Source organism: Idiotropiscis lumnitzeri, chromosome 10 (assembly GCF_059441095.1).
Source record: "Idiotropiscis lumnitzeri isolate Australia: NSW breed Sydney's pygmy pipehorse chromosome 10, RoL_Ilum_1.0, whole genome shotgun sequence".
NCBI classification, from domain to species: Eukaryota; Metazoa; Chordata; class Actinopteri; order Syngnathiformes; family Syngnathidae; genus Idiotropiscis; species Idiotropiscis lumnitzeri.
In genome coordinates this window covers 14,629,551-14,643,897 of record NC_142400.1, presented here as the reverse complement: position 1 = coordinate 14,643,897, position 14,347 = coordinate 14,629,551, and the positions used below count along the sequence as shown (strand labels likewise).

The following is a 14,347-nucleotide window of genomic DNA, read 5'->3' as shown; positions in this document are numbered from 1 at the left end:
CCCTGCAGTCGATGGCATTAAGGCATTAATCCTGAACCTAACTCAATCAAAGGTCCATCTACATCTATTTTCATAACACTTTTCAAAAACAAGTTTAGAAGTGTTGTAAAATGTGCAACATAATACGCCGCAAGATGTCTTTGCAGATGCGAGTTGATCGCCAGGCCCACATTGATAGGCTAAACTTGTAGTTTATAGTTAGGGTTTTAAAAATATCTTTTGTGACACCATTCGGAGCCACGTTTAATTATACCAGGTGTGTACTGACTCCCGTTTAACAGGAACTCGATGTGATTGGTTAATACTGAGCACAGTCACTGAGAGGGTGTGCAACTAAATGTGTTTAATTTTGCTCCTCCATTCAAAAATATTTCTTATTTTTTAATTAATTTGTACAGTTGATGGTCATATTGATGGTGGGGAAAAGTGTTGAAATTATTATTTTTTAATTAAAATGTGACATTCGAACAAGGGTAGTGTCACTGATGGTGTAGTGGTACACTCGCCCGAGTTGTGTGCGGGCAGCGTGGGTTCAGTTCCCACTCAGTGATGGTGTCTATGTCTGCCCTGTGACTGGCTGGCGACCAGTTCAGGTTGTAGTGCGCCTTTCGCCCAGAGTCAGCTGGGATAGGCTCCAGCACCCTCCCATGACCCTGTACAGGATAAGCGGTGTGGGTAATGACACACATTCGAACAAGGGTGTGTAGACTTTTTTATATCCCCTCTAATGAAGGTTAGCGATTATATCACAAGTGTGTGTGGGGGCGGGTAAGAGGCCACGCCGTACCATAAAGGAAGTGAAATGTTTTTTGAACATCTAACCCTCACCACACCTCAACTAAGCTCCTGTCCACCGTATACTATTTTCTCCCGATGTGCTTTCAACTCTAGTTCAGCCCCTCCCTCTCGAGGCATTGTTAATGGAAAGAATCCTTGACCTTCTCCAGCAATGGAACACTTTGGCACTGATTAAAACCTCTAAGAGAGGGACGGACAGTGTGATGGGAGTGAATTATTTGTCAGTCCTTCTTAATATTTCATCAGTCCAGTAAGCAGGAAAAACATGAACGCTTTTAAACGAGAACCTCATCACAATGCATTTCTTGCTATAAAGTGATGAAGTTTAGAGGTGACGCAATCGATAAACCCGCACTGAATCTACTGCATTAAGACATAAACGGCATCATACAATAAACTTGATCAGCTAGATCAAATGCCAACCGCATGATAGCGGTGGCGCTGCAGCATGATTTCTCTCTATCTCACTCATCTCTTTTGACCTTTTGAAGGTGACCTTGTGAGTCCTAAAAGGTGCGTTGGAAGAAATGCATCATTAATGACTAGAATTAATAAATAATGCATGTTAAATTAAGTGAAATTGAATAATATGCTGCACCCCTGATGATCGCTCATGGCACACGTAGGGTGCCACATCAGCCTGCGTGGGAATAATTGCTTTAGGGTACTAAAAGTTCAGTGTCACCTGGAATGCAAAAATAGAAATGTGTGATTAAATGTGGTAATTAATATAAGTCCCAACTCTCGAACAAAATAAGACTCCTATTAAGAGTCAGCCCTTTTGGGTAATTTGTGTCCCGCCACCGGAAAGATGACAGAGGTCTTGATTTTTTAGTTGAGGCTTGGCATTTCCCAGTTTGGGAGACTTTTCTCCTCCCAAATATTTGCAAGTTTTAATTATATACAATGTATAGGCAATTATTATGTCTCGCTTGGGACAGCAGCTGCAAAGACTGATTGGAATTGTTGATCGAGTGACTAAATGAAGCGATAGGAACCGCGTAATTTGGATGATTTTGAATTGCGTCAAAGTTAGACTCAAACAAAAAAATGCACACTTGTTGAAACTTGCAACTAAGACAATTTGTTTTTCTAGCTTCTTTGTTTGCTGAGCAGGAGATTGCTTTTGCTGACCCGCCACTGGAATCACAATTCTGTATGTCGCTGTAAGGGGATCTGGAAGGACAACTGCATTACTCTTCTTTATTGCTGACTGGTTATTTGCCTCAAATGAAGGTTATCTTCCAAATAAATGTTTATGCCTGTTATCGGACCCAAAACCTTTCTTAGCCACACTTGAGTTGTTCTGTTTGTGTCGTGCCTTTAAGTCCAGAAACAAGTGACTTCATGAAATATCTGAATTTCGTAGACAATAACCACTGTACATCCTGTTCAATGTTCTAAATTTGTTTTCCAGTTTGATCAAAACACACACACACACACACGCACACACAGATGCACACCTGCTTTAGGATCCCAGCAGCCATTTCATGTCCACAGTCAAAGATGATGTGAAACTCCTTCCCTCTCTTCATCTCCTTTAACAGCGGTTTGGCATCTTTGGTCTCTGCAGGAAGCTGCCGGATCTTTAATCGAATGTTGTACCGCGATGGGGCCTTTATAAGTTCTTGCAATCGAATTAGACCTTGCAAAACAGCAGAAAAAAATATCATTTTAAGTAGTCTCATGGCAAACAATGTACGCGGTAAATGGCTTGTAATAAAGTAAGGTGGTAAAAAAATTATTTGGGTTTACAAAAGAAGAGTCTGTGTTGACGAGTAGTGACAGTGTCTAAAACACATACCTTAATTTAAGGTCTGTATTTCACCCAGCATGAATATTTCATACCTAAGTGCATATTATAGGGTCGCCAGAGATTCTCCTCAGCAAAAAGCAGATATGATAAATATTCTTGTGGAGGAATTGTCCTACAAGCCTTGATGTACAAAAACACTGCTTCTTTTTACCGTATCAACAGCCACAAAAATGTTACACTGGCTATGAAAGCTGGCGCATGATGTTAAAAAAAAAAAAGAATGAGTCACAGTCCTAAAGGTTTCCAGGGTCAATGTTGAAAGTGGGGAGAAGTTAAAACCAACTGCTGCCCTCCGGATTTCAGATTCTTCCAGTTTGTTGTGTAGGATTTGTTGGTTAATTGTATTGAAGGCTTTTTTAAGATCAACAAAATTACCAGCAGGGTATGTTTTATTGTTGTCAACGTGGTCATATTCGCCAGTTTTGTGATTCAGTTTTGTCTCAGATAGTTACTGAGTGCAAGGCAATGAGACGATGAGGCGCAGCAGGATGGTCATTATAGGCTGTTTTTGTGCACGACAACAGAATAACCTGGTCATAATTAACTATTAATAATTATTAATGAAATTTTCAGTTGAATGCTCTCCAATCAAGGAGAATCAGTTAACGATATCACTCTTGTGTCAGTGTCTTGGGACCCGTTTTGAGCCTGGGTGTACCCAACCTGCCATGCTACCTCCATCCGCTACTTGCAATCAAGCTCATCTGTGAAAGAGGCCAAAGCGAACACAGAAAAGCATCACAAAGATACAAAAGTTTGGTAAGGTCAGTGGATCACAGTCTTTATGGAGTTCTGAGGTCAAGCAAAGGGTTTGCGACTTACAAGTACAAAGTCTTAAGTCTGATTCAAAGATGGGTATTCCGTCCCAGACGGTGGACAGAGGACGAGAATTTTTTTTAAAAAGGACGGACTAATTAAGGACGCAAGTCGGTTTTTGTCCGTCCCTGTAATCGGGTCAAGTATTGTAGGGATGGAATTAAAATATTTGCACTTGAAGTAGAATGAAATCTTGCAATGCAATTGCATTAAGTCGGCCTTTAACTGAGAGTTCAACTGAGAGAGCGCGACCGACCGAACGAGCAAGAGACAGAGCCAGACTTGAAGACAGCAAGCGAGAGAAGAAGACTGTGTGAAGAAGCAATTTCAAGCAAAAATAAGCATTTTAAGTTGAGCAAATTGATGAAGTCTAATAAAAATAACCATCTCTACAGTGCTACCTCAGAGTCCAAGCACATCTGTGAATTTGCCTCACTTGAAAACAAGTGTCTGAGAAAGGTTGGAGTATACTGTGTAACCTTAGCTGCGTTTGGCATTGTGTGGGGAAAGAAAGCATCTATCGGCGATTATAATATGGATAATACCCCATTTTCCAAAGTGACTAATGAATGCACAAATCACTTTCTAAGCCGAAATTTAGCTATTTTGGCTTTTATTCAGGTGTGTTTTGTGGTTCGGAAATTATAGTAAATGGATGTGATAAGGAAATTATCCAGCAAATGACCTTCAGTTATGCCCTTTAATCTGTTTCAAGTTTAAATTTTGCTTGCCCAAAAGCATTGGGTTTTGTCAGAAATAATGCAATCTATCTAGTTAGATACCGTATGATGTGCATCCGATACCGATGCACATTTGGGTAAATACAAGCTGACTTTTCTTGTCTGTTCTTTGTTTCTTGTCCCTTTTGATGCGAATTTCTGCCATGTGCCATCTGACCTTGCTTCAGCAGCTCGCTTTTTGCGTTAGAGTAAAAAAAAAAAAAAAAGCTAGAATTCTGTACATAACAAAATAAATAGCTTTAATAGTGTGAGGTGGCTTGATTGCAATTGATCAAATTCACCTCTTGCAGAAACCTAACTTTCACCAACATACACAAAAAGTATTTTTATAATGTTGAATCGGTTATTTTCACAAAATAATAACATCCAAGAATGGTTTATACAACTACATAAAATTGTACTGAAAGTTAACCTATGTCCACTTCTATGAATGAGGTAGCAATAAATATCACAGTGAGCCCTAGTTTCTCACCGTCGTTAAACCTGTGAGCAAATTCAAGATCAAGCACCAGCAGCAAGTCACACAGTGCGACACGGAAACAAACATTAAAAGAAGTTGCAATTTAACAGGGTTAGTGTTATTGACAAAGGTGCGATATAAATCCATGCAATAAAACAAGAGCAGATTGTAGAGCGCAGACCTCTGCCAAGTCCAAGTACTAACGGTAGATCACAGAAAATATTTCGACCACAAAACGTGTACAGTTTTATGGAAAATGATTGTAATATTTTGGTGGTATTTAATATGTGTATTATTATTATTATTATTATTTGTTTTTTTCCAAATGGATGATGTGCAGTTATTCAATGTATCCCAACTTGATAGAAGTTAAGCGGCAAATAGAGTTGACTCACACTCAAATGTAAGACCTAATGCACGTTACGTAATAGGTTGGGACCTACATGGGCCATGTTTTACGAAGTTACATACAATAAATGCAGCTAAAAACAACTTCTGTCTTTGCACTTGACGAAGGTATTATTAAAGTTCATCCAAAGAACACATCACAGTTGAAGTCGGGTTGATATTGTGGGTTGTCAGTGAGGCTTTTACCAAACAGACTGTTTAGTGGTAATGAAACATAAAATTGAACTAGGAATGCTGTTGTGGACAAACTTCAAATGGTTCTCTAACTTTTGTCAAATTCTCTATTCAGTATATTTGCAATTATCTCTGCTTGTTTGAAATCTGTATCAAGGGGTCATAAGCACTGATTGTATCCACCAATCCGGACGTCAGGGCCTGACCACGTAATCAGCTACACGATTAAATCAACCAATTTTATGCATTATATATATTTTTTATTAATTGGCCGATTAATCAGTAATGCGTATATTATTCTTCCAAAAATCAACTTCCCCCAAAAAATCTGTCAGTTGTGCCCTACCAGAAACATTTTTAATAGGCCCAAATACACTACAGTGAATTGCAAAAGTATTAATATCAGTCAAAGTTTAATTAAAGGCATAAGGCATAATTATAGGCACACTGTCGTTCTTGAAACAAACCTCCCTGAGGATCACTGAATCAACTTAAAATTGACATGAGCATCAATAAAAAAAAATTATAGAAATCAAGCATTGCTTCAATTTTGTGGTAGAACATCATTTTTTCAAAAAGCAAAAAATTCTGCATTCACTGCAATTGAACTACTTCTGTATCCCTCACTTTAGTCGTGTGCACCTTCTGACAGGTATTTTGGACATACACTGCATGTCTAAGGTCCTTAAAAAGTTGTTTAAAAATAAATCAAACCGCTTCAGAATAGTCTGATGGTTTGCATTAAGCCATTCCTATGTATGGTTAGCAGTGTTTAACAATTTTGTGCTCTATTTGGTTGCTTTGGGTTTAGTATTTAGTTTCAGGTTTTCCTTGAGTTTCTATGTCTGTCTCAGTGAGAAAATTGTGTCCACTTGTGCTTGCCGTCCCACTCCCTAGAATCAACCAATCAGCTCCCTCCAAGCCTTTGTGTCTTGTCCAGGTGTTCCTCATTGTCTCCTCAATTTGTTTGGATTCAGTTCCCTGTCGCCATTGTCACTGCCTGTTGTCGGTTTCTCAGCATGTTTCAGTCTCTGTCATCGTCATTGTAGTAGTTAGGTTTAAGTTATTTTGCCAGCGTTTGTTTTGTTACTTTATCCATGCTGTTTTGTACTTTGGTACTTTAGTTTATCCCTGTGCCTTGTTTGCCATTTTTAATTAAAATTAAATACCCATTTAAGTTACTTCATTCTCATCTCCCTGCTTCCCTGCATTTGAGTCCTCATCCGCCACAATTTGACACACAAAGTGACACTGTTCTTTGAGCAAATGAGACAAAACCAGAGCTTTTTGGACAGTCATGTTTACAGACACAAAAATGGAGCAAACGCGTATATGCTGTGAGGGGGAAGCTCATTTATATTCTGGGACTGCTTGACTGCAACCAGCACAAGGTGTCTTGAATTTGTGCTGGGTACTAAAAAAAAGAAAACTCAAGAATGTCAAGCTATTCTGCAGTACAATTTGCTTTCCAGTATCAGCAAGCTTTGTCTTTTCGTGGGTACTCAAACTCTATCGCAGAACCACTCACAAGAGGTTGCTAAACTAAAAGTACAAACACTGCTTTGTACTGACTTTGTAGTTGTGTAACGCACAACTCACTCACAGCTTTACACTGACTTGCCTTTTCTTAAACCCCTAAATTTAAACCAACAGTACAAGTAGAGAAGTTAAAAAAAAAACATCATTTGATTAATGATTAAAAACTTACCCCTGCCTCGCTTCTCTGCATTTTTCCTTCCTCAACCTCCTAGACAACCTGACACCAATCACCCATCTTCTGTTTGATTTCAGGCTAGCCTCACATTATGGTGTATTTCTACTTATCTTGGTTGCTATGCCCATTTGTAGAAATTATCTTTGAAGTGACGTTAGACGTTAGGACCTGTTGGTTATTTTCAGGCAGCTGGTTACCGAGACGCGTTAGCATACTGTTTGCTTTGTTATGATGCACTTTGCCTACTAATCACTTATTTTCATAAATTCCGACTAGAATTTTAACCGTTGGGTTGCAGGAAATTACGATAAAGACCTTAAGAATGTTATTTTAGGAAAAAAAATGTACAAAATTGACAATATCTACTTTATTCGAGATCTCTAAACAAATCTCGCGACAAACGCCTGATTTTGTGAAAGCACATTTTATATAAATATATATATATGTATATATATATATATATATATATATATATATATATATATATATATGTATATTTGTTGTTTTTTTTTCCTATTTTGGTGGAAAGTGGCATAAATCACGTAGAAGCTGGCAACGTTATGTGTCAATATCTGTTTCCTTTGAAAATAAAACAAGGAATCAACACGGTGTCCGTGTTATGGAGATAGTATATGCTTGCAACAAATCCTATTTCTTAGCCAGAGTTGTGGTATCATAGTCTCTTCTCCCATATGGCCTCTTCAAAAATCTCTTGTCACAGCTGCAATAGCAGCAGTTTTCTCGGAAGTTGTAAGCATGTCATGCCTGGATAGGAGCGCTATAACACATGCTGCTGCCATCTCCGTTTTGCCATTACAACGTTGAACTATTAGACAAGTCCCATTGTGGGTATTGATTTGCTTGTTTGCTCCCTGCTCGGTGGAAAAACTGCTCATACAGAGATGGTTCTACTACTTTTTAATTCCATTTCTGAAAAGATGGTCGTGTTCCGAACAGCCCGGGGTGTGGTTATAGAGTGTGACTGCTGCACTGAATTTGCCCATTAAGCATTACATTATTGAATCTATATCTGACAGGATACAATACGTTATTTGTATTTTACAGAGAAGAAATAAAATATTTTATTTGTAATGATTTTTTTTTTTAAATGGTTCCAATGGGACACATTGTAGTGGAATACAGGAGTGACCACGTCTAATATATAATATCTTGATTGAGTTTAGCATGTTTAATTAAGTAATGTTTAAGAATTTCAACTTGACTCTTGCATCCTTAAATTATTCTGTATGCAGCCCTCACAGAGTAAATGTTTGGACACCTCTGAGCTAAAAGTTTCAATTGAATGCTCCATTGTTTTCACTTCCCTGGACTCGTGAGATCCACGCTCGCAACAAAAGGGAAAAATGGGCTGACCCACGGCATCTTGGAACAAAAAAAAGTGAATGTATCACTGTATATCACTTATCAAATTAATTAAGACTCTCTAATCTCCAATATATATTCAGTTCTTTCCAAAAATGTTGAGAAAAAAAAAATCATCATTTCATTAAATGTTATGTACAACAATTATAGCATTAATTCTCAGACAATGGAAATTGTTTGCCCAGTTCTGCGCAAATGTACAACAAACCTCATGTATGACTAAACAGAACAGAATTATTTGCTGTTTATGTGCAGGATGGCATTGCCTTAAGACATAAATAAAAACAGCAACAACCTAATTTTCAGCCAACTCGAACTTGTTCTTTTAATCAGAACAAGTCCGCATTAAAAAGCATTTTAAGACTCTGAGCCAAGAAATACTCAGTGTGTTGGATCGGGTTCAAGGAAATCTGGCAGCTTGTATCTCAGGCTGGCATCCAACTCTGACCCAGACATATGTTACTGTATGTAGCCTTATTGGCTTACTTCTGACCCTGCCCCGCCGGTTTTGCATATTGCGATCATTGATGATTCATTCAAATCATATCTAAAAAGCACAATGACACAAAATTCTCTGAATTCTTTACAGTTTTCAATGCTGTGTTTTCCTGTTTGCTGGTTCTCTTATGATTATGTTGAGCTAGTTTCTGGATGTGTAAATCTTATTTCATGAGACCATGAATGCGACTGTGCTGAATTGTGACCACCTTTGGCTTCCAAGTAGCTCTAAGGCCAATTTTGATTGATAGCTTGCTGTTTATTTTGTAAATGTATTAATGGACTTTGCCATCTAAATAGTTGGCAGGTTTCTTGAGGTAAAACAGTGGAAAATAATCATTAAATAGCATCATATCGGCCACAATAGACGTCAGCCCACTGAGCAGCTGCCTTGTAAGACAGATGACCAGTCCAGCCTGCGTTTTGTAGAAAAGTGGGTCGCCAGTTGGCGGGAATAGGAAAATGCGGGGGCCAGGGTGACAACGTCACAACCACTGCTTTAGACCATACGGTCCTCCTGCTGTACAGCGTACAGGCGTGGTACTGATATTTTACAACAAAAACGCAATCAAGCAGTTAAAACATAATCAGAGATTCTTCAAAAATATGTAAGCTGCATCGCAATTGATTAAGACTGAAGATGAATATCTGATGAGGCCAAATTTGTGGTATTAAGAAAGGATAACTCACCAGTGCTGTCATCATAAACAACTGTGACTGTCTTCCACTTGAAGAAGTGGACCAAGTCCAGGATTGCTCTGCTCAACGATGAGAAGTCTGGATATAGGCTGACATAGAAGATGTCTTTGTTGTCTGAAACTTGGTGCTTCCACTTGGTCTGGATGTGCGGCACCCCCAGTGCATTACAGATAGACTGGACAGCATTGGCCGAGGAACTGTGAGAAGGACCAAATATAGCTGCCACTCCGAGGGAAAGCTGGTCACAGGCTGGAGCAAAGGGAGAAATGCAATAGTAAGAATACTGACGTACTCAAAATGAGGATGCACATTGTAATAGTACAGTGCATAAAGACAAACAGCAGACTGTATTATGAGATTATTTCCTTTGAGTAAGATCTACGGCAATCTGATTGAATCAATTGAAATTGGTTGATATTTTGCGGAGAATGTCGGATAAAATAATCATTGTGGTCTGTGGACGACACAGTCATCTTCCAATTCAAGGAAAAAAGGAGCGGACGTAGGCTACTTGGCTGAGCTGTTAAGTAAGTGTATGGACTTGTTAACAGCTGTAGAACCAAGATAGTAGTTTTAGAATGCCGATGTTCATAGATTTTTTTTTCCATTAATATTAGCGAAGGAGATGTTGGAGGGCTTAAATTATTATTAATTTTATTATTGTTATTTTCCAGTGTATTTTCACTAGAGCAGGGGTTGATTGTACTGTAGAGTAAACATGCAAGGTGTTTGAATAGATGTATTGTCCCATCTTCTGCTCAAATCAGTGGTTGTGTATCTCTTTTTTTCTTTTTCAAACCTTTTGATCTCTGATCGACCCCAAAAAACCCTGATCATTTAAAGCCCACTTTTAAGGTACCTGTAGAACTCGGTGTTGACTCAACTGAGCTGCTCGACCATTTCCAGTCACACTTGATTGGTCATGCTTGGTCTGGCGAAAACAAACCCGAATGGGATTGCTCTGCTAGTGTGGTTCATTTGTTTGAACGCCATTATCAAATCCTCAGTGTGCTCCAAATAAGCAGACCAAGACCACTTGGAGAGGTGGTCTCCGTTCACATGCAAGCAAACTCAAACTTGATCTGTAGTGGATGACTTCTGGAAAACTGTGTCATTGAGGTCCTTTGTACCTGCGATTAACTGAGGAGAACTCAAGCAAAATGTTTCCCCCTAAACCTCGCCATCTGATAATAACAGTATTTTATATGACGAAGTCAACTCAGTCACTCAGACAAAATATAATGACCTGTAATTGCTAAGAGACTTAAATTGCCCACTTGGCGCACATGCAAAACTGATTTTATTGGGCAGCGCTGTGGGACAAACACGTTTTTGAATTACTACCGCCGAGTCATTACCTGGAAACAATCAATTATACCTGTTTATATTTGAAGCACTTAGCCATGTTCTCCTGGTGCATTTTAAATTCAAAAGACAAGACATAAGACTTTGACTAGACATATGAAATCGTCATCAGCACACTTATATACATGCATAGCCGCACACACACATACTTTGTACATCCATATGTACAGGCTCGATAATAAAAATCATACAATACCTTTCCTGGAGGCCTCAAAGCTGTCATAGATGTTTATCCTTTGGATGTCATAGGTAAGAGTGGTGTTTGGCAGTAGAGTTCGGTTTCTGTTGATTGTGTTTAAAGCAAATTTGAAGGCGAGTTCTTCAGCACCTGATGGGCCGCTTTCAACGGACTCAAAAATCCCTCCTGTCAAAGACATGACATTTTTTTTTCATCAGACAACATTGACAGCATGGAGCCTTCAGGTGGTATGGAGTGATTGGAGAGTGACACAAAGGTTACATAATGTTGGCAACTTGAAAATGTTACTGATTAAGTGGAACAACTGTTCTATAATATAGTAACGTATGTTTCAGACTATAAAGCGGGGCTTAAAATCCTCTCGGAAGTGGAATGATGTTTGACGCATTTGCTGTACTGGTTTGTTGCCCTTAATGTATGGTAATGCATTTTATAACCCAGTTTTGGCTATGAATGAATATTTTCCAAAATAGACCTACCAAGAATATGGTAACAGTAACAACAATGACATAATACAAAAACACTTTCAAAATCATTTTGCTGGTACATGTGATTGTGAAAAAGACAGATATTAATGTGGATTATACTTAATGCATCAAAGCAAAATATGGACTAAATAACATTTATGTGAAGCTACAATCAAAGTGGTCATAACTATTTATAGATAAATCTTTAGTTTATATTCTCTAAGACTGTAACCGTAATAATGATATGAAAATAACCAGTCTAACCCAATGGTATCAAACATATGGCCGGCAGGCCAAATCCTGCCCGAAAGCAGGTGTAATTGCCCTGTAAAACATTTGTTAACGTATAAAAATAAGACCGGCCCGAATGAATAAACAATCGACCCAAATTTGCCAAATGGCCGTAGTGAGAAAGTAATAAAAAAGACTGAACCTACTTTACTGCTCTTTTACCAAATGATTTGAATTGTGTGGTAAATTTCAGAGTAATCAACGCGTAAATCTTATATTTAAGATGCTTAACTTGATATTTACAGACAATGCTCAGTTGAGCAATGCTAATTGTATAAGAAATTGGCCTAGATGTCACTAGTTAACATACAGGCTTATTTAAATGTGTTGCACCACACAATGCATTCTGAGAACCATGGATGTGAAAATTAGGTAGGCATGACATCACTGGGCCTACAGCAACATTAAATCTCATACGGGCAAAGTGTTGCCGCCTTCCATGTTTGTGAAAATCACTAAAACGTCAAAAACAAGTTATTTCAATGCATATGCATTGCCTTTGATGGCTGGGCACCAACGTCTGTGAGGTGGGCTGCTACTTATGCCAGTTAAAGCGCTCTTCAATTTTTAACAAGGTAATTGTTTGTTGATTGCTGAAGTCACAGAAAGTTGGTAACTGCACTAGCGTTCACATTAGCATTGAGTTTCCTCGTAAATGCCATTGATCGCTGCAAAGATATTCACAATGGGTGAGGATCGCAATCTGGGCCTGCACTGGTCTAACCTGTAATATAATCAATGGACAGTAGTTCACATAGAATCAACATCAACACCACCACCACCTTCATACTTCATATTGAAATAAGAAGATGCCACATTTCAAACCTTGCAAATCTTTTATTCTAATTGACTTATTCCGCTGTCATAATGATGCTCATTTACATTTCAAATGCGTGTCTAACTGTACAGCAACACTACAAATAACACCCTCCTTCTCCTGAGTTGGGTCATGGGGCAGCTGCCCAAGGAGCCTAGACTTCCATGTTTTCAACCACTTCATTCAACTCTTCCAGGTGGTTACCGAAACTCTAGCCAGTCAACCAGAACTCACAATGGAGATGCTTGGGTGGATAAGAGTGTAGTCATGTGTGTGAGGGTGGAGAATCCGGGACTGTGTATATCACCGCACTTCTTTGTGGGGAGTCAGTGTTGAGGTTGAAGGGTGGGCCCCTATTTTGACGGTTTTTTATTTATTTATTTATTTTTTAATTTGTGGGCATTTGTTGAGAACAGCCCAATATGCCTGTATAATGTTTGAGTAGTCTTTATCTAGCACAGTTTATAGGGTATTGAAATCTGGGGGAAAACCCTTTTAAATCCACATGATTGAAATCCCCTGCTACTATGTGTACTGACTCTGGATATTGATTGAGTTGGGTGCTAATGGCATTGTATTATGTAGAAGGCTTAAGGGCAAGTTGCCTGTAGCGATTAACAGATTGTGTGTTCTTTTGACAACAGGTGAACTGGTGGAGACCGCTGCTTAGGTTTTGCACTTCAGTGTTGATTTTCACCATCAAACATGTGGTAAACAGTAAAACGCCAAATGACGTTTGAAGCGATGTAACTGGAAATGTTAGTGGAAGAAAACCAAACATTTGAACGATGCAGAAAAGCCAGCAAATGCAGGCATACTGTGGTTGATTTAACTCGGCTTGAGTGCCCATCTTGCATAACAACGTATTTAACTAATTATTTAAACTACCACCCTAAAAACTAGAGAGGCAATTTTTTTGGTCCTAGTCCAGTCAAAGAGGATCTCAAATCAATCCCATGCCAGGCATGAGACAGAAGGCCTTGATTTAGATCTGTCAACAGCAAGTCCAGCAACAAAAGCCAAACAAAACAGCGAAGATTCGAATAGCCGAACCTTCAGTCACTTCAGTCAGATTCTCAACACATGTGCCATGAAACGGTGTGCCATGAGAGCTCACCCGATGTGCCGCGAAAAATTAACCAATGTCAAGTATTTTTATAAAAAATGTCTTATTTTCTAATATTTTTGTTAATTTATGTATGCCAACCATGTATGTGTTCTTCCACTAATTGACAGCAGGTACATAATCAACCTATAAATGCACTTTTTGTTTGCTAAATGATGTGCAATGATTTTTTTCTCAGGTGTGAAATGTGTCTTTGTTCTATAAAGGTTGAGAAACACTGCCTTAGAGAACTGCGCTAAATCAACAGGCAGTCTCACACAGTCTCATATTACAAGTCAGACGTGGGCAATTAATTTTCTCGAAGCTGCCATGTGAAAAAAAATGAAACGGTTTGAGGGCCACACTAACATGCTGACTCAATTGCATTAAATATGAATTTAAAGACTTTTTCTCTTTTATACAACAGTAAATTGTATTGCCACGATTGTAAAATGATCAGCTCATCCGCAAGCTCTGCAGGAGGGAGATTGAATCATTTGAATCATGTATGTTACAGCAGGGAGATATGGAAAACATGCAGGAAAGTGGCCCCCGAGGATCCGAGTTTGAGACAACTGGTCTAACCAGACATCCGAG

General features: G+C 38.7%; 1 protein-coding gene across 4 annotated transcripts in view; it reads right to left on the bottom strand.

Moving 5' to 3' along the window:
• Positions 1-14,347, bottom strand: part of grik2 (glutamate receptor, ionotropic, kainate 2) — a 147,328-nt gene that overhangs the window by 83,789 nt on the left and 49,192 nt on the right. For all 4 annotated transcript variants that reach the window (XM_088307889.1, XM_088307892.1, XM_088307891.1 and 1 more), the window contains 3 exons: positions 11,068-11,235; positions 9,498-9,755; positions 2,262-2,443 (listed from right to left, as the gene is read on the bottom strand). In XM_088307889.1, coding sequence (XP_088164015.1) covers positions 2,262-2,443; positions 9,498-9,755; positions 11,068-11,235 — 608 coding nt within the window. The remainder of the gene's footprint in view (positions 1-2,261; positions 2,444-9,497; positions 9,756-11,067; positions 11,236-14,347) is intronic.